The 23144-nt window shown below is 31.6% G+C and overlaps 2 protein-coding genes across 2 annotated transcripts in view; one reads left to right on the top strand and one right to left on the bottom strand.

The window, feature by feature from the left end:
• LOC115887701 (thyroid receptor-interacting protein 11-like) overlaps window positions 1–19409 on the bottom strand; it is a 75734-nt gene extending 56325 nt beyond the window's left edge. Inside the window, exons 1-3 of the mRNA XM_030907171.1 lie at window positions 19210–19409; window positions 19043–19107; window positions 18734–18781 (exon numbers count right to left, since the gene is read on the bottom strand). Of these exons, the coding sequence (XP_030763031.1) occupies window positions 18734–18781; window positions 19043–19107; window positions 19210–19303 (207 nt within the window). The 5' untranslated portion in view covers window positions 19304–19409. The remainder of the gene's footprint in view (window positions 1–18733; window positions 18782–19042; window positions 19108–19209) is intronic.
• A 510-nt stretch (window positions 19410–19919) lies between these two features.
• Window positions 19920–21518, top strand: LOC115887695. The gene has a single exon (XM_030907161.1). The coding sequence runs from the start codon at window positions 19982–19984 to the stop codon at window positions 21434–21436; it is 1455 nt and encodes a 484-aa protein (XP_030763021.1). The 5' UTR covers window positions 19920–19981; the 3' UTR covers window positions 21437–21518.
• The last annotated feature ends 1626 nt before the right edge of the window (window positions 21519–23144 follow it).

Here is a 23144-nt window from a genome sequence, read left to right as displayed (position 1 = left end):
ATAAATTTAAAAGAAAACAGTTTTCTACAAACAAAATTTAAAAGAATTTTGTGCAGTGTTGCCATTGTGTAATTCATATCGTAAAACTTCCTGATAAAGCCTATCTTCAAATTTGCTACATCATTTAAACATATTAAAATAGATCAGAGCTGTTCTTTTCAGTTTGCCATGTTAGTTGGAATTAAATCTTATGAGCTAAATTACAATCACTTCCTGGCGTTTGATTGTATAATTGAATCCTGAATTTTCATTGTAATTCGGCGACAATATAATAAGTATTGTTCTACTATTATGATACCACTTCCTGACGTTCGATTGTATTCATACCAAGTTCATATTGTATAATCGGGAAAAAACGGCGTTAGCGATAGCTATGAAATGAATATCACTGTCATTTTATATGTCAATTTATATGGGAAATGTCATCGATCGTCCTTTTCCAGCCAACTGGACGCCGTTTTTTTCAGAAGCATATCAAGTGATACCATAATATAGTACTATATTACGATACATGGCGTTCGATTGGGCTTAAACTTGGTATACTATAACTTCAGTGACATTGTAATATCATGGTACCATGGAGCATATAAAGTGGTACCTTCCATAGTACCATATTTGATGACATAGCAATATTAGGTACATGGCGGTAATAGGGCTTAAACTTGGTATACTACGTATTTTCGGTGACATTGTAATATGATGGTACTATGATGCATATCATCTGGTACCATAATATAGTACCATATTATGTACATGGCGTTCGATTGGACTTAAATTTGGGATACTACGTATCTTCGGTGATATTGTAATATTATGGTACCATGGAGCATAATAAGAGGTACCATAATATAGTACCATATTACGATACCATTTCCTGGCGTCCGATTGGGCTTAAACTTGTTATACTACGTATCTTCGGTTACATTGTAATATGATGATACTATGATGCATATAAAGTGGTACCTTAATATAGTACCATATTTCAATACCATTTCCTGGCGTTCGATTGAGCTCATATTTGATATATACTTGCGTATTTTTGATGACATTGCATTATTATGGTACCATGAAGCATATCAACTGGTACCATAATATAGTACAATATTACGTACATGGCATTCGATTGGGCTTAAACTTGGGATACTACGTATTTTCGGTGACATTGTAATATGATCGCACTATGATGCATATAAAGTGGTACCTTAATATAGTACCATATTACGATACCATTTCCTGGCGTTCGATTAGGCTCAAACTTGGTATACTACGTATCTTCGGTTACATTGTAATATGATTGAACTATGATGTATATAAAGTGGAACCTTAATATAATACCATATTACAATACCATTTCATGGCGTTCGATTGTTCTTAAATTTGGTATACTACGGATCTTCGGTGACATTGCAATATTATGGTACCTTAAAGTATATCGAGTGGTACCATAATATAGTACACTATTATGATATCATTTCCTGGAGTTCGATTGGGCCCAAATTTGGTATACTTGCGTTTCTTTATAAAGATTTATTTAATTAATAATTTTAATTTATTTTACGAATTTTAATTTATTGTTCGATGTCGTGACAGCAACTTTTATGCCGAACTAATATATTATTAATTGTACCTGTGTCACTTTTTAAAATCTACCTAGGTCTATATAAATAAGGTGGCAAACGGAAGAAATTTGTTATTATAGTATTTTTTAGTCAGTTAACATTTTTTGTACTGCATTTTAATAAATTATTTCCATTATTATTAAACTTATATTTCATTACTAACGTTCCAGCATTAATAAATATCACTATCAATCGCCCTGTATATTATTAATTTTAAAGGTAATTAAAGGTATTTTCTTAGTTAACATTATAAGGTAGTGTATATTAAAAATGTATATGTTTTGTAATAATATACTTAAAACTATTTTAATAGCCAAAGGAATAATTAATATAAGTGTATCTGACAAGAAAAGAAGAATAGAAAGAAACACATACTGCATTATATACAATAAAAAGAATGGGATGCCAATTCAAGTCTTTTTGAATCTGGCAACTGTGCATATTTAGCCGAGCTATAAGGCCGGCGACAAGCCGTCGATCCAAAACCGAAAGTTCAAAATTTCTAATTATATTCTGATTAAGATATTGTCGCGCCATCTAGTATTCTATTTGTGCAATTTTAGCTCTTTCATTTCGAGTATTTTTCTGTTGCGTAACTAGATATTCTGTGATTTAAGCTAAAAAGTATTTTTGTTTATCAAACACCGTATATATGATCTGTATATTCAACGAAATATGAATAGTACCAAAGTTTACAAAATATTATTGTAAACTTTAGAATATACATACAAACAATTAAAAACAAAGTATTTTACAGACTATGCGTATTTAAATTTGTTGAAAATTAAGAGGAAACATTAACAATATTCCTGAAAAAAAAACGGAAGTCGTTTACAATTCGTAACAATTTTCTTGTTATAAATTCGAATTCCTTGTAATATGTGACTAATTTTAATACAAACAAATAATATCAGACCTTTCAGAAAAACAAAACACTCTACGTTATCCATACTGTCCATAATAATCGTAGGCAATAATAAATATCCATAATTCTTCCGTCTTTTTTTTTCAGGTTACACCAGAAAATGGTAATCAGAGATAAACCTCATTCTGTACCTCGAAATTAGTGGTGTCAATTATAGTTTATCATTAAGAGTCCATTTCACTAGACCGAAAATGTAGCAAAATAAGCGTTCGGCATTTAACGTTTTATGTAAAACTGGCTAGGTATTTTCACACAGATGAAGAAGAAAATTAAAGATAAAGGATTATACTATATAAGGATTAAATATATAATACTATATCCGTATTGTAGCACATTTTTAGACAACTTCTTCATTTTTAAGATTTTGATGGTGAAACATCAACAAAATATTCCTTATATTTGGACTAAATTTTCTCAAAAATAAAGATATAATTTAAAATTCCGTTACAATACGGAAATAGTTTGAAGTTTTGTGATTACAGTGATATATAATTTATAAGGTTTTGTCACAAATTGCTCGCTATTTTATGGCAAATGCTGAAGCTCTGCAAATCTTAATCAAGCCTTAATTAAAGCACGTGTATTTGGAATTTTAGGTGTGGCTTAACACGACAGGATCGGGATAAGCCTTAAGCAGATTTCTGAAATATAATATATATTTCCTTCAGCCACACACCCGCTTTACCCGACCCCTGAGACCGACCCGAACAGTACAGCGTAATAGACTCCTAAAAATTTACGATTATTGTAGAATAGTCATTGTGTTTGATCGTAAACTAAAAACTATAAAGTGTAACTGAAACTACTAATTTAATCTACTAACTGTGAGGTTCCGAATGAAGCTTTTGGAAAATAGTAAAAAATTATACTTTTTGTGGCGAGGCTGTACGTCGATGGACAAAAAAGTCATTTTTATTTTTACTCCGAATAGAACAAGCTTTTTTTTGTCAAACGCTACAATTAAGTTTTTAAAAATGTCAAACGTTCCTTCTTCTTCAAGTGTCATGTTCCGAGTGAACGTTGACGACTGCCATGTTAACGACATCTCTGTATCGCTCTCGATCTTGCGCTACATGGAGTAATTCATCCGCGCTCAAACCTGTCCATTGCCGCAAGTTCCTCAACCACGAAAGCCTCTTGCGCCCAATCCACTTCTTTCCTTCGATTTTTCCGTTAAGGATCAGTCGGAGAAATTCATATCGCGGTTCTTTGGTTATATGGCCAAGGTATTCAAGTTTTCGTCGCTTGATAATATTCAGAAGTTGTCTGTCGTGCTTCATTCTTCGAAAAACTTCTTCATTTCTGGTTCTGGTTGTCCAAGATATTCTAAGCATTCTTCTGTATGTCCACATTTCAAATGCTTCGATTTTATTTATTGTTTCTTTATTAAGTGTCCACGTCTCACATCCATACAAAAGAATCGACCACACATAACACTTTGTAAACTTCTCACGTATTTTGATGTTTAGTGAACTATTTGAGAGCAGTGACTTAAATTTCTGAAATGTATTTCTTGCTTGTTCTATACGACATCTGATCTCGCATGAAGGATCGATATGTTGGTTAATCCAACAGTCTGGGTACTTAAACTTCGCCACTCTCTCCAACGTTTCCCCATTCAACAATAATGAGGTCTCACCGACATCTACCTTACTCACAATCATATATTTAGTTTTATTTAGATTAATAGATAGCCTCCAACAGGGGTGGATGGGGAAGTGGAAACCGGCCCGGGAAAAACAGACAACTGGCCCAAATCCACAAAAACAAAATGATCATAACGAAGAAACATATCTTATTTATTAATACAAGGTGTCCCAGAAATAAGTGCAAGTATTTTAACTGGTAGTATAGTTCAACCCCCCAGAAACACGCCTATGAGGTTTTTTTTCGCAAAAAAGAATTTTTTGAAAAATGCTTTGGAAATTTTTTTAGTTTTTAGTTAAACAACAGAATTTCTTGATAATATGGCAACATAGGTTTTACAAGAAAGAAAATCCAGAAAAGATCCAGTGGTTCTCAAAATTTGAGCAAAAAAATATTTTTTTGGAAATTTTCAAAGTAAAATAACTCCGTTATTTTGGACTTATTTTAAAAACGGTACAGAGAAAATATGTTTCTTTTATCGAGATCTACCACTCCTTAAAATACTTGCACTTATTTCTGGGACAACCTGTATAGTTCTTATCACGAAACTTTTCCTCTATACTTTTGTACATTTGGCATCTTGTATGATAATGCCATGACGCAAACGAAAAAAACCTAGGCAATACCTAAGCAGTGGATATAAATGTGTTCTGATGTAATGTTATGTTACAGTCCATAATAAGAATATTTGGATTTTCGAGACATATTAATATTTTATTATCTGATCTAGTTTAAACCTTATTTAACTCTTCTCTGCTGTCTCAGTAATTTTTAGCAAATTAATTTTAGGAACATTTTAAACAACAATTTAGACTTGGCTTTTAGTTCTCAGACATGACTTTTAGTCCGTCCTCATTTCAAGCCAAGCATATACATATATGTTTTCTCCGTCAACCGCAGAGTTCGCGTCAAATTCGTCCACCTTCTTACAAAGGGGAGCTCGATAAATATTGCACCGAGGCCCGAGGCCCGAGGCCCCCAGTTGTCAATCTACGCTTTCGTATTCTTCGTATACATTTAGATCGAAACTATTTAAATTTATCTAATGATATTCATCCTTTTTTTTTTGCTGCCAGTCAGTCATATTTATTAGTTATTAATAAAAGAATATTGGGTAAAATCATACAGGGTGAGTCTTAAATAAATGCAAATATTTTCAGTGGTTGTATATTTCGACCCCAGAAACACGTCTATGAGTTTTTTTTGCAAAAAAGATGTTAAAAATCGAGCATTTTCTTTTAAATTTTCCTGTATATTTTAGAAAACTTTTTAGAACTTCCTGTTCACCGCAAATTTTCCCACGGTATAGTTTCTTAATCTCTGATATTACGGCACTAAAAGAGATGCAAATACCGAAAAATTAAGGCGGCTCGATTTTTTTTAAAAAAAATCTATTTTTTTAAATTTCCAAACTTTAATAACTCGATTTGACTTATTTGAAACTCGATAAAGAAAATATATTATGTTTATTTTATTGAGATCTACCACCCCTGAAAATATTTGCACTTGACTCACCTTCTATAATAAAAAATTTCAAACTGAACAAACAACAGATGATTATTAAAATTATAAGTGTCCCAGAGAAAGACATTTTACAATAGTTATTTTACAAATTGGCGTTTATGTTTAAAAGCAACTGACGATTATACTGATGAAAATTTATTAGTTATAATAGTTATTGAGTCACTAAGGATCTTACGTCACTTTAGTTAGAAGATTAACCATTTAATTTTTGCTAATCCAATCTTTTTTGAGCTCTGATAGGGACCGGCCCACCGGTCCATTTTTCCACCGGCCCACCGGGAATTTTCCCGTTTTCCCATATGGCCCATCCACCCCTGGCCCCCAATTCTTACAAGCTTCATTGACTCTATTTACCAATTCTTGTAGATCTATGAGATTTTCTGCTATAATTACGGTATCGTCGGCATATCTGATATTATTGACTATTTCTCCTCCTATTACAATTCCTTTTTAGCCTCTTAGGGATTCTCTAAATATGTTTTCCGAAAAAACGTTGAAGAGGGTAGGAGAGAGTATGCACCCCTGCTTAAAGCTTGATTTTCATGCATCCGTTGTCCGACGATACGTTGATACGATATTAATTTTATTGGTAGAATTTAAAGACTTTCATTGGTTAGAAAATAACGCATTTTTAAATCTATTACATTTTCATGCCTCCGTTTATCGGATATACGTTGGTGTCATTTTATATTTTCGTTTCCATAACGATTTGCTATTTAACTTATATTTTTATTAAGGTTAGATTAAATTTGTCAAAAAAGTGTCAAAACGTCCGTTATCGTATCAACGGGTCCGGGTTGACGGGCTGAAGTAAAATATTTACGGATGAAAAGTGACGCGAAAACGCTATGACCAATCAGAGCACCGTCGGACCAACGTATCAACGTATAACGGATGCATGAAAATCAAGCTTAGCCGGAGTCTCATGCATCCGAAATCCGATGACACGACGATCCGACGGTGCTCCTATTGGTCGAAATATTTTGACACCAATTTTTATCCGATATTTTTAACTAATCGTCCGACGTCGTATAAAGTTAAATTTTGTTTAACTTTTGTACGATATCGTGTGTTTTTTAACCTCGCTTTTTTTGAAAACATTGGTTTTTAAAATCAAGTTTAGTGGGAAGTGGGCAATTTCGGGATATTTGGCGAGGAAGTTATTTTTATAAGTGTTTCTCCAATAATACATGGAATAATACATAATAATAATACATAGGAATGACAGGTCTAAATGTCAAAACTGTCAAATTTCGGAACGAACTTTCGGATATATGTAACAGGCTTTTTTATTTCACACGATAACTTCAAATTTCGGATGTCGTACCATCGGATTTCGGATGCATGAGACTCCGGCTTTTTTATATTGTCAATCACGTCGCAAAAATTGATAATTTTATGACGTTTGAAAAAAAAAAATTATCTCACTTGACAATTTTCAGGTCCACAAAAGAAAATCGGGCGACAAAAAAAATAAGTAACCAAATTTTGAGTCTACCAATGGCGAACACAGACATGGCGGCAAAAAAATAGCACACACATTTTTGAAGTGAAACTTCTTTACGCGCGATGGAAGTAAAAATTCAAGGCTGTAACACACAAGACGCGAGTTCTGTAGATGTAGAAAATACGGTAGAAAATATAAAATTTTCTACCTACCCAACCCTGGCGGACTGTCAAAAATATAAAAAGTATTGGTAGGAAAAAAGAAATGTAAAAATACCAATTTAGGCTAAAAAATTATTTTATAAGCTGGTGAAACGCAAGACTATAAATGTGCAATTCGTGAAATATATTAAAATAAACGTTAGATACCGAAATCTGTATTTTTATAATGATAAAGAGGTATGGGAAAGTTATTTACCCAATGTGTGGATCCAGTAGATATGTCACAACTGACATAAAATTTATTCCTAATCTCATAAACAAATAATTGCCTGGGAATGGCAATGGGATCAGGCCAAAACGGTACGATTTTGCTTATCTAAAGGTCCGCATACACGTCGCATTTCTTGACGGGTTTGCCTGTGCGGATTAAATTGTTCAGGTAAGCATGCACAATGACTATTCTACGATAATCGCAAAACATTTTCCGATGCACGTCATCAATCATATTGAAATTGACACTAAAGCCTATAAACCTGACTAAATTCAATTTTGGCAAAAATGTTTAAATTTGTTGTATAATTTAAGATATCGAGAAACTAAAGCTGCAAACATTAGTTTAAAGCAGGGTTGGCATGATTTAAATCGCGATTTAAATTAAGTGATTTTTTTAATTTTAACATGTGATTTAAATCAAAAAAATTATTTTATTGAAACTTTATAATAAATAAAAAAATAACTGTAAAAGTTGTAAAAATGTGTCCTAGAAAACTATAAAAAATATTTCTATATCAGATATAACAGATAATAAATCAAAAAATAATTGTAAATGTTATAAAACATATAAAAATATCTATTCATCAATTCAAATGTTGGACCGATTTTTGAAGTAATTTCGTATTAGACCGCTAAACGTAGGGATTTATTTTAAAATTTATGTATAAGTGACAAACATTCGCTGTTCGAATACATATCATTTGCTAAGTCTAGTGCAGAACTAGGTTCTTCTAATATAGAGACTATATCTTCATTCCCGAGAATCTACAATCGTTGTCAGAAAATATGTTGGTTTATTTTTTGTTGAAACGGTTGTATGTTTCCAAATTCCTACCGAAATTTTGATCTGCAGTAAGTACTTTAACTTTGGCATTAGATTATACATCAGTCTCGACTTAAGACTATTTCCGAACAATAGAGTATTGTTTTATTAGGAGTAAAAATTATACCGTCTAGCCTATCTAGTCTCGACCTTTGTAGGACCATCTATTCCGACTAGAGTGAGGCACAAAAAGTAAATTTTTACTCTAAATAGAACATTTTTTTAAACATTACAAATAATTTTTTAATCAATATCAAACATTGCAAATAATATAAGCAGTAATCGAGCAACAATTATTTGTACTCTCGTTGAATTTGACACTTAATATCAGTTTAATAATATATTTTTGTACTTTTGTGCTTAGGCGTAACAGTCCTTTACTTTTATGCCTAGACGTTAAAATTACAAAAATTAATACTTTTGAGACGTTTGAAAAAATCCTTTTGATCTGAAGCGAGCGACTTTTTTGCGGAATATATTGAATATATTGGTGACCGATGTGGAAGAATGACACGCGCCGTAGAATTGTTAATGTTATCAGTATCGGACAGAGTTATAAAAAATATTTAGCCATTTAGGATAGGACTTTAATTGGAAATAAGTCCTAGTCATTTGGAAATCCGATTTAAATAATGTTTTTAATTAAAATCAAAAAAATCCGATTTACATTAAAAAAAACTGATTTAAATATTTAAAAAATCTGATTTTTTTAATTTTTTAAAAAAAAATAATGATTTTTTCCAACCCTGGTTTAAAGCGATTTTTATTATCGCCATGTTTGTCACATCGTGCCGCGATCAGCAACGTTGTCGTTTATTATTTGATAATTATCATAATGTCGGTCATTATTTTGTATAATATCGTGTTGTCGTTGAATCTTTGGGAGTAATTCTCGTTTTTTATCGATTTTCATAGTCTTTTTTTAAAAAGTATACTTTTAAGCACAAACAGTTCTTTTAAGAACTAAATTTTCAAGTTTTTATATTCCAAACACACGTGCTTTGATTAAGGCTTGATTAAGGTTTGCAGAGCTTCAGCATTTGCCATAAAATAGCGAACAGTTTGTTACAAAACCTTATAAATTATATATCACTGTACTCACTGTAAAACGTTACGTGTAGAGGAGGCTTTAGCTTTTCTAGTTAACGTTTTAAAAGCTAATTTTTTTAAATTTGTTTTGGTTTAAATTTACTAATATAAAAATCAGTACAATTTTTTAATAATGCAGAATGCAGATGCGTTTTGCGGTTTCCGAGTAACGCAATATCTAGCAACAAAATACTGCCGTTCCGAGAAAATGCATACGCAAGCGTCAGCGAATGATTAATTTTCTCTGGTCATCAGTTCTTGTGAGATACTCGTATAGTCTCGCTGCATAGTTCTTGCTCATGCATTTTGTAAAATATTATTAACGATATAATATACAGGGTGGTCCGAACTGTAACCGGGAAACTTCGGCAGTGCATTCTGCAGTTAAAAATAAGTAAAAAAGTTCGTATAAATTTTTGTCCTAAAATGTTTCGTTTCGGAGATACAGGGTGTAGAAGTTTCATTCTTCTTTACACTTACAGGCTGTTTTAAAAACATCTCTCGTGGGGAGATTCCTCACGTAAAAATAAGATTTATTTTTCATATTAACATAGGTCCGATTCTGCTTTGTTTCGTAGCTACAGGGTGTGAAAATCTTTATTTTTTTTTCCATTTATTATAATTTTCTTCCAAGTACTTTTAATGATTCGAATGAAATTTTGAAGGTAAAAGTTACTATAAGCGCCAAAAAAGTGTCGATAAATTCATCAGGGACGTGCATATGGGTTATCACAGGAATATTTAAAAAACACGTGCGCCATTGACTTTTTTCTTTGGTATCAAAATTATGTAGGCCGTTTAATGCCAATTAAAAGTTATCTCTTGATATTTTGTCGAATTCGGCTTCCTTGATGAGATAAACGCAATTTTATTAGTTACAATTAACAAAATTAAAATAAAAATAAAATTAATAAATTATATATTTTACCCTCGATTTTACATAATTTATTATTAAATATTATTACTGTTAGTCCAACCTACAGCAATTTCAAATAAAAAAAAATGATGGTATTTAAGATAATTACAAAAAACCTTATTTTAAAAAGTCCTATCCTGAAAAACTATGCATTTCCATACCCATGTTTATAGAAACTTGTTTTCATATTTTTTGATAAGGAATCAATGAGTATTCATTTAAAACTTTCGCAAGTTAATGATATTAATTTTTTTAAAGGTTGCTATTAGACTTGAATCAAGGCAAATTAATAAAATTGCGTTTATCTCATCAAGGAGGCCGAAATCGACAAAATATCAAGAGACAACTTTTAATCGGCATTAAACTGCTTACACTATTTCGCTATTTTTAGAAAAATATTCCAGTGATAACTCCCTGCACGTCCCTGGTGAATATGTCGACACTTTTCTAGCTTTAAAATATGTCGCATTTATAGCAACTTTTAGCCTCAACATTTCATTATAAATTTTTACGTAAGGAATCTCCCCACGAGAAATGGCACATTTTTTTAAAACACCCTGTATAATGATTTTTATCTAGTATTTTACCGTTAAGAGCTATAATATGTAATAAATCCGAGAATATTTGCGAAATCGCTAAAATTTTAAAATACTTTAAATACAAAAAATGTTCATTTATTAATTCGTTATCAAACAAAGAAATAATATACGGGGTGTTCCATTTAAAAAACCATGAAAATTATTTTATAGTTTAGAAAGTTTGGCATAGAATTTTGAACATTCTGTATGGTTTAAGAGTACGATATTTATAGCAAAGTAAGTACAGACCAACTATAGTAAATATCTAGTATACCGGGTGCGTCTCAAAAGTGGCTCACCCCTATAACTTTTTTATTTTTATAGTTAAAAAAACTAGATTTGGTATGTTAGTATATGACATAAATTAGGATTGGTTGACGTATTCAATTGTTTTCGGTCACTTCCGGTTTCACCGGAAATGACTACAACTTTTGATTTTTAAATGGCACCCCCGGTATTTCTTTACTTCATTCGATAGATATATCATATGTCAACTTTTGACATTTTCGCATATGGTTTATTTGAAATTAAAACTTGCGGTTCGTAACGAAAATTTGACTTGAAATACCGGGGTAGTGGTAAAAGTGTGTGGTATCAAATTATTCGTAAAAAAATGCTTTTTCCAAATATGCTAATGACCCACCCTCGTTCCATTTGAAAAAATTGAGATATGATTAAAAATACGATTAGAGCATTTTCTAACTGGCCAGGACAAGATACTAAAAACATTAGGCGATCGAATCTATTTTTCCAAGGCTTCTTGGTGAAGAATTAGTGTTTTTAACATAGCCATGGCACCCTAGATTGAATTTTAAAATACAATTTTTTATTAAGTGAGAATGTCAAAATTTGACATATGATATGTCATTCTATTCAAAATGTCATTTTCTATCGAATAAAGTAAAAAAATACCGAGAGTGCCATTTAAAAATCAAAAGTTGTAGTCATTTCCGGTGAAACCGGAAGTGACCAAGAACAATTGAATATACCAATCAATCCTAATTTATGTCATATACTAACACACCAAATCTCGTTTATTTATCTGAAAAAATAAAAAAGTTATAGGGGTGAGCCACATTTGAGACGCACCCGGTAGTTTTGAATTCAGGAAATTTGTTGTATCCCCAATACTTTTTTATTTACTAAAAACTCTTAAACTATCAAAAAATATTTAATAATAGCTTAGAATTATGCAAAGCGATAAGCCAAAAATGCAATAATATACAGGGTGTTTCATTTATCATCCCGTGCAATCACTTTTTTGAGCCATCCTGTAGAAGAAAAAATATTTTCCTAAAATACATCCATGTACATTAGGTTTGTACTTAAAAAAAATCCTAAGTTTTTATTATAGGAGCTACTATTGCCGGACCCTGTATATTTTTTCTCTCAGACACCAATTTTCATCCAAATATCTATGTTGGTTCAGACGTTTTTTGGAAAAACTCGAAATAAAAATGAAACTTCTACACCCTACATCTGTATCTCCGAAAGGAAGCATTTTAGGACACTATATTTATATGAACTTTTTTACTTATTTTTACTTGAAGATTATGTAGGTAACTGAAGTTTCCAGAATTTAATTCGGACCACCCTGTATAATGGGGTTCCATTTAAAATGAATAAGAAAATTGACAGACACTTACTTCCAAAAACTGGAATATCTTTTAAAAAGAAAGAACACCTAGAAATAGCCTTAATCGTAAAACATTGATATACAAAAGACTATGAAAAAAAAGAGTTTTAAAAATAAAAACTCTTAACTTTTCCTTAAAGAAAAAAATTAAAAAGATCTTATCTTACCTTTTGTTAGGCCCCCGCTTTATGAACATGTCACACCTACTTAATGGAAAATGGCAAAAATGGAGAGCTACTAATATATTTATAGGGCTGTGGAAGTTGCCATGGAAACCCCTCGATAAGATTGGAAAATTATATTGTTATCTGTTTGAACGGGGTTAAGTAGGGGGTGGAAAATGGTAGATAATGTTTAAAAAAAGACCGGATTAATTAGGTAGAAATCAATAAGTTTCCACCGTTATCAGAACGGAATAAAAGCGTCAAATGATAAGAGAAAAATATCTAGTCTAGTAAAAAATAATAAAAATATAATAATTACCCGCGACTTCGTTCGCGTCGAATTAATCATTTGTAATGGTGATGATAAAGCAAAGCAAGAATTTCCATTAACATACAAACTGGATAAAATTTTCACACATATATGTCAGCATGAGAAAAAACAATATGGCGATATTATTATATAACTTGGTAATATTTGAGGGGTAGTTTCATCTCGTTGGAATTTGACTTTCGAAAAATCCGTTTGCCAAAAATAAGCTTTTTACGCCAGGCAGAATCGTGGTTAATCAATTACCCAACTTTTTGGAACACCCTGTATGATTTTTTAAAAAAATTCAAAATATGTAAAAAAACAAAATAAATTATGCGTGTCCAAGCGTTTTCCTGAAAAGACTAACCGTTTTTTAAATAACAAATATTGTAATATTTGAGGGGCTTTTCACCCTCTTGGAATTTGAGATTCGAGAAATCCCTCCTTATCGAACCTCTACACCTCACAGTCAATCCGTCTGCCAAAAAATGATAAGAAGGGATTTTTCAAAATTCCAGTTCCAAGGGGGTGAAACCACCCCTCAAATATTACAATATTTTTGATTTAAAAAACGGTCAAGTTTCCGAAAATAACGCTTAAACACGTATATTTTATTTTGTTTTTTACATATTTTAAGATTTTTTAAAAATGTATATAGGGTGTTTCGAAAAATCTGGTCATTGATTAATCACGATCCTGCTTAAAATGCTTGACGTAAAAAGCTGATTTTTGGAAAACGGATTGATTTTAGGGTGTAGAGGTTCGATAAGAAGGGATTTTTCGAAACTCGAATTCTAAGGGGGTGAAACCACCCCTCAAATATTAGAATATTTAAAAACCGGTGAGTTTTTCGGAAAAACTCTTAAACACGTATATTTTATTTTGTTGTTTTACATATTTTAAGTTTCTTTAAAAATTTATACGGGGTGTTTCATAAAATATGACCAATGTGTAATCACGATTCTGCTTAAACTGCTTGACTATACTCGTTTAAAGCTGATTTTTGGCAAACGGATTGACTGTGGGGTGAGGTTCGATAAGGAGGGGTTTCTCGAATCTCAAATTCCAAGAGGGTAAAAACGCCCCTCAAATATTACAATATTTGTTATTTAAAAAACGGTTAGTCTTTCAGGAAAACGATTGGACACGCATAATTTATTTTGTTTTTTACATATTTTGAAATTTTTTAAAAATCATACAGGGTGTTCCATAAAGTTGGGTAATTGATTAACCACGATTCTGCTTAAAGTGCTTGACGTAAAAGCTTATTTTTGGCAAACGGATTTTTCGAAAGTCAAATTCCAACGAGATGAAACTACCCCTCAAATATTACCAAGTTATATAATAATATCGCCATATTGTTTTTTTCTCTTGCTGACAAAAATGTGAGAAAATTTTATCCAGTTTGTATGTTAATGGAAATTCTTGCTTTGCTTTAACATCACTATTAGAACTGATTAATTCGACGCGAACGAAGTAGCGGGTACACGCTAGTAGTTAAATAATTAGCCAAAATATTATTTCTTAGTAAATCTAATGAATATAGCGTGGTGTCAGTGGTGTGATATAATATTCTTTGGTAAATTGTACAGCTTATTGATTTTTTTTTGGCGAGGTGATATACACCTATATAAGTACCTCCCTTCCGAGCTAAACCAAACAAAACGGGCTCAGTCCCGTTTTGTTATTATTTTTCGGGTTAGCTTATCAGTTTATCTGCCTCAACCAACATCTGCTGTTTGCTCTCGATAAGAATGTTTAATATGTGTTTCCTACGTGAGCGCGCGAGTGCCCGTAGCCTTACTATAATTTTTTGGGCTCAACAAAATGTCTATTTAGTATAGATGATATATGTCTGATCGATATTTACAGTACAGAGTACAGGGTCGGAGTATACAGGGTGTCAACGTTAACTAACGTCGATTTAAAACAGGGCGACACAGTTTCCGAAAAAGCTCCAATATGAAAATTCCTACGTTACTTTGAATGTGGTAGACAATCATTCAGTATTAAAACTAAAAGAGTTTCGGACTTCCATTGTCTTTATTTATTTTGCTTACACAATGTTTCGGTCAGAAAAGTATCACTGAAAGAAAGAAAGAAATTTTAGCTTTCAAGCCGCATCAGCATCAAAGGCTATTTAGCGGCGTATCATCCTCTACTTTAGTTCGGTACAATATTTGACAAAAAGTAAAAACTAAACAACACGTTTATAGACAGATTGTATATGTTAACAGTACAGACATTGATTTTGTAAAAATAAAGTAAATGGTACAGAACAACATAGAATAAAACAATAAAATGTAAAAATATGTACAATTTAATTAGTAATTGGTTGCTTTAAACCAAAATGTAGCTTTTTAGATACCTATATTTTAGATATATATCCCGATCTTTCCAGAAAATCAAAAAGTTTTGGTTGCTCACTTGTAGAAAAAATAACTGACATGTCTGACGAAAGATTGCAGGCCTCTCTTAGGTTAATTAACTGACTACATTCCTTAAGGATATGTTTGACAGTTAAAGGATTACTACATTTATCACATAGAGGCGGTGATTGGCCCTTAAGCAAAAATTGATGAGAAAACTTACAATGCCCTAACATGAGTCTGTTAATTACTACGGCTTTGCGACGATCATGACTCGATGTGGAGAAACCACAGAAGAATGTCTTTTTGACATTCCAGAGTTTGTTAAGGTGCGTATTCATTATCCGCACGAACGAACGAACGAACGAACGAATGTACGCTAGTGGTATGGACGGGGACCGCACGATAGGACCGCACGAGAAGACCGGAGGCATTTGTTGGCGAACGCCTTTGATGTACCGACTCGAAACGGATGGTCGAGCGAACGAACGAACGAACGGCCGCATGCGTTCGGCCCCCGTCTAAATATACCGCACTTTCATTCGTTCGTTCGTTCGTTCGTTCGGATAATGAATACGCACCTTTAGGTTCCTCCACTTCTGGGATCTTCATCCCACTTCAGTTGAACCAGGGATTTGCACAGTCGGGCGATTTTTGTGAGCAGACAACCCGTGGAATAAACTGATAACTTATCTGTACCGTTTAGACGTGCATGTTTTGCGTAATGATCAGCGCTTTCATTACCGGTAATGCCCACATGGCTAGGGATCCACAATACAGATATATTGGAACCTAGGCTAGCATATCAGCCAAGAAGCCCGAGGACAAGAAACAATATATATTAGAGCCTCCTTAATGGCTAGAAGTTCTGCATTTAATATATCATTGTAGGGATGTAATCGGAATTGACTATGTATTTCTCTGTGGACAAAAGCACAACCAGTGTGAACACTTGTTACTGAACCGTCAGTATAAATTATGTTTTCAGGATTGTATTTGGATGATATTTCAGCAAATTTGATTCTCATAAATGAGCCAGGTACAGAACGTTTGTCTGTACCTGGCTCATTTGTACAACAATGATTTGCAAATGTACTAACAATGATTTGCATACTACGGGAGGAGGAATAATCCAAGGCGGATTATTTGGAGGATTTCGAGACACACATGGCTGAGAAGAAGTATCACTGATTTAAAATCAGTGAAGCAATTTAAGTTTTAATCAGTTCCACACACTTTTAAAAGTATGACAAGATAAAAATCCAAAATTTTTTTTTCGCCCCGGCCTAATGTATGTGTTAAGCATCTTGACTTTTGAGACACAGGGTGGTACAATTTTCTAAAAAAATATTTTCGTAATAACTCTGATGTTATTACTATGCATAAAAATTAATTTTTTGATACACAAAAAAATTGTGTATCTCCACGTAAATGATTTCCACATAAAAGTTACTATAAGTGTAAAGAAGCGTCGACACCAAGGACGTGCATATGGGTTATTACAGGAATATTTGTCTAAAAAAACTTGTACGCCACTGACTTTTTTCTCTTGTTAGTAAAATTGTATAGCACGTTTAATACCGATTAAAATTTGTATATTGGTATTTATTATAATAATTGTTATATTTAAATCCAAAAAAAAATATTTGTATTTAATTTCTTTTGTTTTCATATGTATAAAGCCTAATTGCTTATTATGTAAAGTAATGAGCAAATAATATATATGTTATTAAAATAAATATGATTATAACAAGAGCTGAAACACAAATTGATTTCAGGTAATTTTCAATTCTCTTTAAATAAATCCCAATACAAACCTGCATTACCCACAACCGTTAATATAACACAATAATGTATTTAAGGTAGATAAAACTAGATATCTTATCTGAAAATCCTTATATGCTATTAATAAAAAAATTGTCATAACTCCTAAACCGCTAAAAATACACAATTAAGAAGAAAAAAATAATTTACTTAGCCAATCATTTTAAACAAAGTATATATTAATAATATTGCGAATTAAACAAAACACAAAGAACAACGCTTAATATTTCCTTGAAAGCAGCAAATTTAAAATCCTTATAGTAAAACATTATACATTTAACAAGCTTGACCTAAAATATAGCAAGTCCATTTAAAGATAAAATTTTAGTGCTATGTAAGCTGATAAAAAGTGCATTATCAATGTAAATATTAATTTTTTAAAATGTATATGAATAGGTAACAGACAATGTAAAACAAATCGTTTTTCTAGCAAAAAAATTGGTCAAGTGCGAGTCGGACTCGCGCACGAAGGGTTCCGTACCATACAACATATAGACACTATATGTACCGTATGATCGAAAAAAAAACGGCGTCCAGTTGGCTGGGAAATGAACATCAATGACATTTCCCATATAAATTTACATATAAAATGACAGCGATCTTCATTTCATAGCCATCGCTGACGCCGTTTTTTCTCGATCATATGGTATTATTATTATAGACTTTTTTCCGATTTAGCTGAAATTCTGAATGTGCGTATAATTTAAAAAAAAAATGAAGAAACACATTACTAAATATTGTATTAATCAATAATAAATATGTAAAAAGTAAAAATAAATATGTAGAAATATGTAAAAATTAAAAAAAAAACGATTAAAAAAAAGCCGCCTTGACTAGGATTCGAACTGCTTACTACGGCTCGAACGTCATAGCAGCGTAAAGTCCTAATACTTTAACCACGCGGCCACCGAGGACTTGAAAGATTCTATGTAAAATTCTTACTTAAAAGATAATGGTTAGTGCAAGTACTTTTTTATTTATAAACATTTATTTAATTCTGTTTTTAGTATTTGTTCTTATAGCGGCAACATAGATACATTATCTGTAAAAATTTCAACTGTCTAGCTATAACGGTTCATAAGATAGACCTTTGTGACAGACGGACGGACGGACAGCGAAGTCAAGTAATAGGGTTCCCGTTTTTACCCTTTGGGTACTGAACCCTAAAAAGACAAAAAATGTTTCTAAAATGGAGTAAATTCAGTGCTTATACTGCCATCTGTGTGTAAAAAGAATATTTAACAATAAGTAGATCTGTGTAATAATTTCATACGAAAAAAATCCCACACCCGTTCTACACATAACCTGTACAATTTCATAATTTTATTGGCAATGAAATTACTATAAAAAATCTATATTAATTAATAAAATTATTTCTAAAAACACATGCGATCAATCACACTTTAAATATATAAAGAAAAAACTTACCTGTGATGATTTCTGCAATTCACTATTAATTTTCTTTAAATTTTCTATCTAAAATATAAAAAAAAAAACTCTAGTTTACGTGTAGTTGTTAGCGACGAAACCATTTATAATAACTGCATTGTAAAACTAACTAATTTCGCTGTGCATTAGGAAATACACATGCATAAATGCTGCGATACTAAAGTTCAAGGTTTATGCACCTACAATAATTTATTTAATATTGTTGTAATTCCATATTTATTATACAGTAACGCAGGTCGTTGATACAGTGCAGCTATTGTATATTGAATAGCGTGTTTATGAACTTACTTGGTGATCTTTTTCAGCACAGATCCTTTTTAAACTTTCGTATTCCTCATTTGGCGACTGTACTCCTAAAATTGAAATAAACACATAATTAAAGTGCCTTTATAAATAAATATTAGGTATTTTTAAACGTCCCAAATTTTAAAATAACGATAAGACACGTATCTCACCTTCCTCAGATTCAGCCAAAACATTGTTGGCAAAATTCGATATTTGGCCTTTTAAATTGCTCAAGCTCTCGTTAAGATTTAACCAATTCGACATTTTTCCTCGTTGTATGTAAATTTGTTGAAAAAAACGAATGACATTACATTTAAATAAACTTATTAAAAAATATTTTTAAAATTACTTTGCCAACACAACCTTTTGTTGACAAATATTGACAATATGAAATCTGTCATTTGCTGTCATTTGTCAAAGCATTCTTCATTTCTTCATTTTCTAAAGCAGGCACCAGAGAAGCAGGCACTAAATACCGTGATGAAAAAATCCTAAAAAGCAGATTTTTATGGGATATTATATCCTACTTGAACTTTTAAAACAATATATTTAAGCCTTAATATGCTAGTTACCAGATATTTGTTTTTATTACTCAAATTTTAGAGTTTTTAATAATTAATACTCCTTAAAAATCCAAGTTTTTAAAAAGAAGAAAGTCGGTAAAGTCGTTTTCTGTTTTCAGTTTAATACATAACCTCACAAAACATTAAGGTTATGTTATTCTTATAAGCGTGTAGAGTGTAGAAATGGATTCACAATTTAGTGAAAATGGAAAATATTTCGCTCAGATTTCAACTGATGGTAAACTTAAAATATGGAATACAGTGTCCAGCTCCTTCGAGCAAGAATTTACCCCGGATTTTCATTTAAGTGTTTTAGTTTTTTGCTTATATAATCCTAGCCTTAAAATCCTGCTGACCCTTCCTGATCGTTCCTGATCCTATGCTAAATGGGGAAGGGGGGCCTACGGGTCCTCCTAATGATTTCGTTCGAAAATTAGCCCATATTTTATCGCCCCAAAATTACAATTTAATTTTGAGCTTTTCAAAAGGTACATGTCAAGAAATACCCGTAAATGTCATTAAGCACCTGGAAGAGGAACTTTATGGAATTAGAAATAAATTTATAGATGATGTTGAAGTACAGCAAGAAATTTCTCAATGTTTTTTTAATATTAGGAAATATACAAATAAAATTTCAGAGTATGATATTTCTGCTTTTCCTCCCTTCCTTGCAGTTATCCAAGGTGAACGTTCCCTTCATCCGATGAATGTTGGAAAATATTTATTTGAAAACAAAATTGAGGGAATTAAAAAAATCGAAAGTAAAGGGAGAAATAGAATGGGCATATATTTTAATACTCCTGAACAAGCTAATTCATTTGTCAATAATAAAGAAATTTTAAATAAAAATTGGGTAATTACTATTCCTCCCAGGATGATCACTTGTAGAGGTGTAGTGTGGAACATGGGTGATGATATATATGAAGAAGATATTATTAATTATGGACTAGGTATAAGGGGTAATTCCAGAATCAAAATTTTAAATGCCCGTAGAATTTATAAAAGATCTCGAAATGAAGATAATACCATGACAAGGAAAAGGACTAATTCCTTTATTATTACATTTAAAGGTAATCAAGTTCCTTTGGATTTGGAATTGTTCAATGTTTTACGCGAAATTCATACTTATAAAATTCCAGTAATTATATGTCATAATTGCTACAGATTTGGACATAGAATTCTGCAATGTAGGAGTAGGAAAAGATGTATTAAGTGTAGTGATACTCATGAAGATGATGATAGATGTTCTTTAAATCAATTAGAAATTAAATGTATTAATTGTAAAGAAAATCATTATCCCACTAACAAGGAATGCAAAGAATTTAAAAGGCAATTTATGATTAATGATGCGATGGCTAAGCATAACATATCTTTTTTTGAAGCAAATAAATTATTTCCAAAGGAACACGTTTCTTCTCCAGATAGTCAGCATTTTCCCGAGACTTTAGTTAATTTGTCTGTCCCTAGATCTGTAAAGAAGCATCATTATATTTCTACCTTAAAGAAAAGTAGACCTCGTTCTCCCGTTTCACAGAGGATACAAACCAAAATATCTTATAAAGACATCCTTTTTCCTGATTCGGCTAGATTATCATCCAGTCCAATTTTAAATAATTTATCACAATCTGAAAATAAATCCAAAATTGATGAAAATATAGATGCATCTATGGAGGTTGGAGAGTCATCCAATTTTAGTTTAGAATCATCTAGCCAAAATATTGTTCAGTCTCAAGAAAGTTTTGTAGATAGTTCAAGTTTAAGAAAGTTGATAAATGATACAAATGTTAAAACTAAAGATAAACATATTACAAAGAAGTCAAAAAGAGCCATATAAAAACTTTATTTTTTAAATTCTTACATGTTATATTTACTTTATTATTTTATGGTTATTTACTCTTATTTATGTCCAGTCAGGTTTAATTTTGTTATTTTTTATAATGTTTAATATTTATATATGATTATTATTTTATGGAATATTAGAAGTGTTTTGTCTAACAGAGATACCTTAATGAATATCATAAGAGATTTTAGTCCTGATATTATTGGATTAAATGAGACATGGCTAAATAGAAATAATTCGTTTAATATTTTGGGTTATGTTTGCTTGAGGGCAGATAGAGATGATGGAAAAGGTGGCATTGCCTTTTTAATCAGGGATTCGATTCCATTTAATTTAGTTGATATAAGCAATATTTCAGTTCCAGCAAAATTTCAACATAAAATTATTGAGTTAGAAATGTTTTATCTTGCATTAATTTATAATCCGCCAGATTCAAATTTACCTAAAAATTTTTTCACTCATCTGACTGCTTATGCAGGGGTTGGGGTGAAAAAGTTAATGTTAATGGGAGATTTTAATGCCCAACACATGGCGTGGGGTTCAGATGTTAATAATAGCAATGGTTTTATTCTTACTGACATATTGGAAACTCATAATTTGACTTTTTTGAATAATGGAGATGCCACGCGGATTACTCCTCCCAATCAGCATAAAAGTGTTCCAGATTTAATTCTGGGAAATAATTCATTACTACAAGATTATTCGTTTGAGGTTTTGTCAGATTATATAGGTATGAGCGATCATCTTCCCATTCTTTGCAAGAATGTATCAATGCTTTTAAATAACAATAATTTTTTAAATAGATACAATACTAAGAAAGCTAATTGGCCTTTGTTTTATGATTGCTTGACGGAGTATGATGGTCAAAGTAACAGTTTGTCTTATCATCATTTTGTTCAGCAGATTAAAAATGCGGCCAACAAGTCAATTCCGGTAAATAAGAAAGAAAAGAGACTAGGTAATCCTTGGTGGGATAAAGATTGTGATATAGCCTGGGAAAGTAAACGAGCAGCATTTAAGACGTTTAAAAGACAGTTTACGGAGAAGAATTATATACTTTTTCGAAAGGCTAGAGCACAATGTCGAAAAGTTCTCAGAGAAAAACGAAAGTTAAGTTTTAATAATTATTGTAGTAGTCTATCTCCATTAACACCTATTAATGAGGTTTGGTGTAAAATAAAACGTTTTTCAAAATCAATTAATCAAATTTCGTTAAGAAAACCTTTGAATTGTTCCATTGCTGAAGATATGCTTGCCCTTTTAGCGCCCCCAATTATTCCAGATGTAGATCCTGACATTTTATTTCAAAAGTGTCAGAGTTCTAATATTTCTCTTGAGGAGACACAGGTTGCCATATTTAGAAAGCAGAGAGATTCTGCTCCAGGCATTGATCTAATAACTTATTCCATGATCAATAATCTTCCTTTGAATCATATTAAATTTTTAGTGTACTTCTTTAATCAAGTTCTTTATCATTCAGAATTAATTCCAGACGATTGGAAAACAGGATTAGTTTGTCCAATTCCTAAACCTAATAAAAATTTAAATAATATTAGCGGTTACAGGCCAATTACTCTCACATCTTGCATAGGGAAAATTATGGAAGATATAGTGAAATGTAGATTGGATTGGTATGTGGAAAACCACAAAATTCTCAGTGATTCTCAGTTTGGGTTTAGAAAAGGTAAAGGAGTTTTTGAAG

The sequence above is a fragment of the Sitophilus oryzae genome, unplaced genomic scaffold (genome assembly GCF_002938485.1).
Source record: "Sitophilus oryzae breed Bouriz unplaced genomic scaffold, Soryzae_2.0 scaffold_610_pilon_pilon, whole genome shotgun sequence".
Classification (NCBI taxonomy): domain Eukaryota; kingdom Metazoa; phylum Arthropoda; class Insecta; order Coleoptera; family Curculionidae; genus Sitophilus; species Sitophilus oryzae.
Note: the sequence above shows the minus strand (reverse complement) of the source record. Positions and strands in the feature narration are given on the sequence as shown.

What these genes read in the sequence shown, in the direction of transcription:
- LOC115887695 (XM_030907161.1), top strand. Translation starts at nt 19,982, where the DNA reads ATGCTAAATGGGGAAGGGGGGCCTACGGGTCCTCCTAATGATTTCGTT.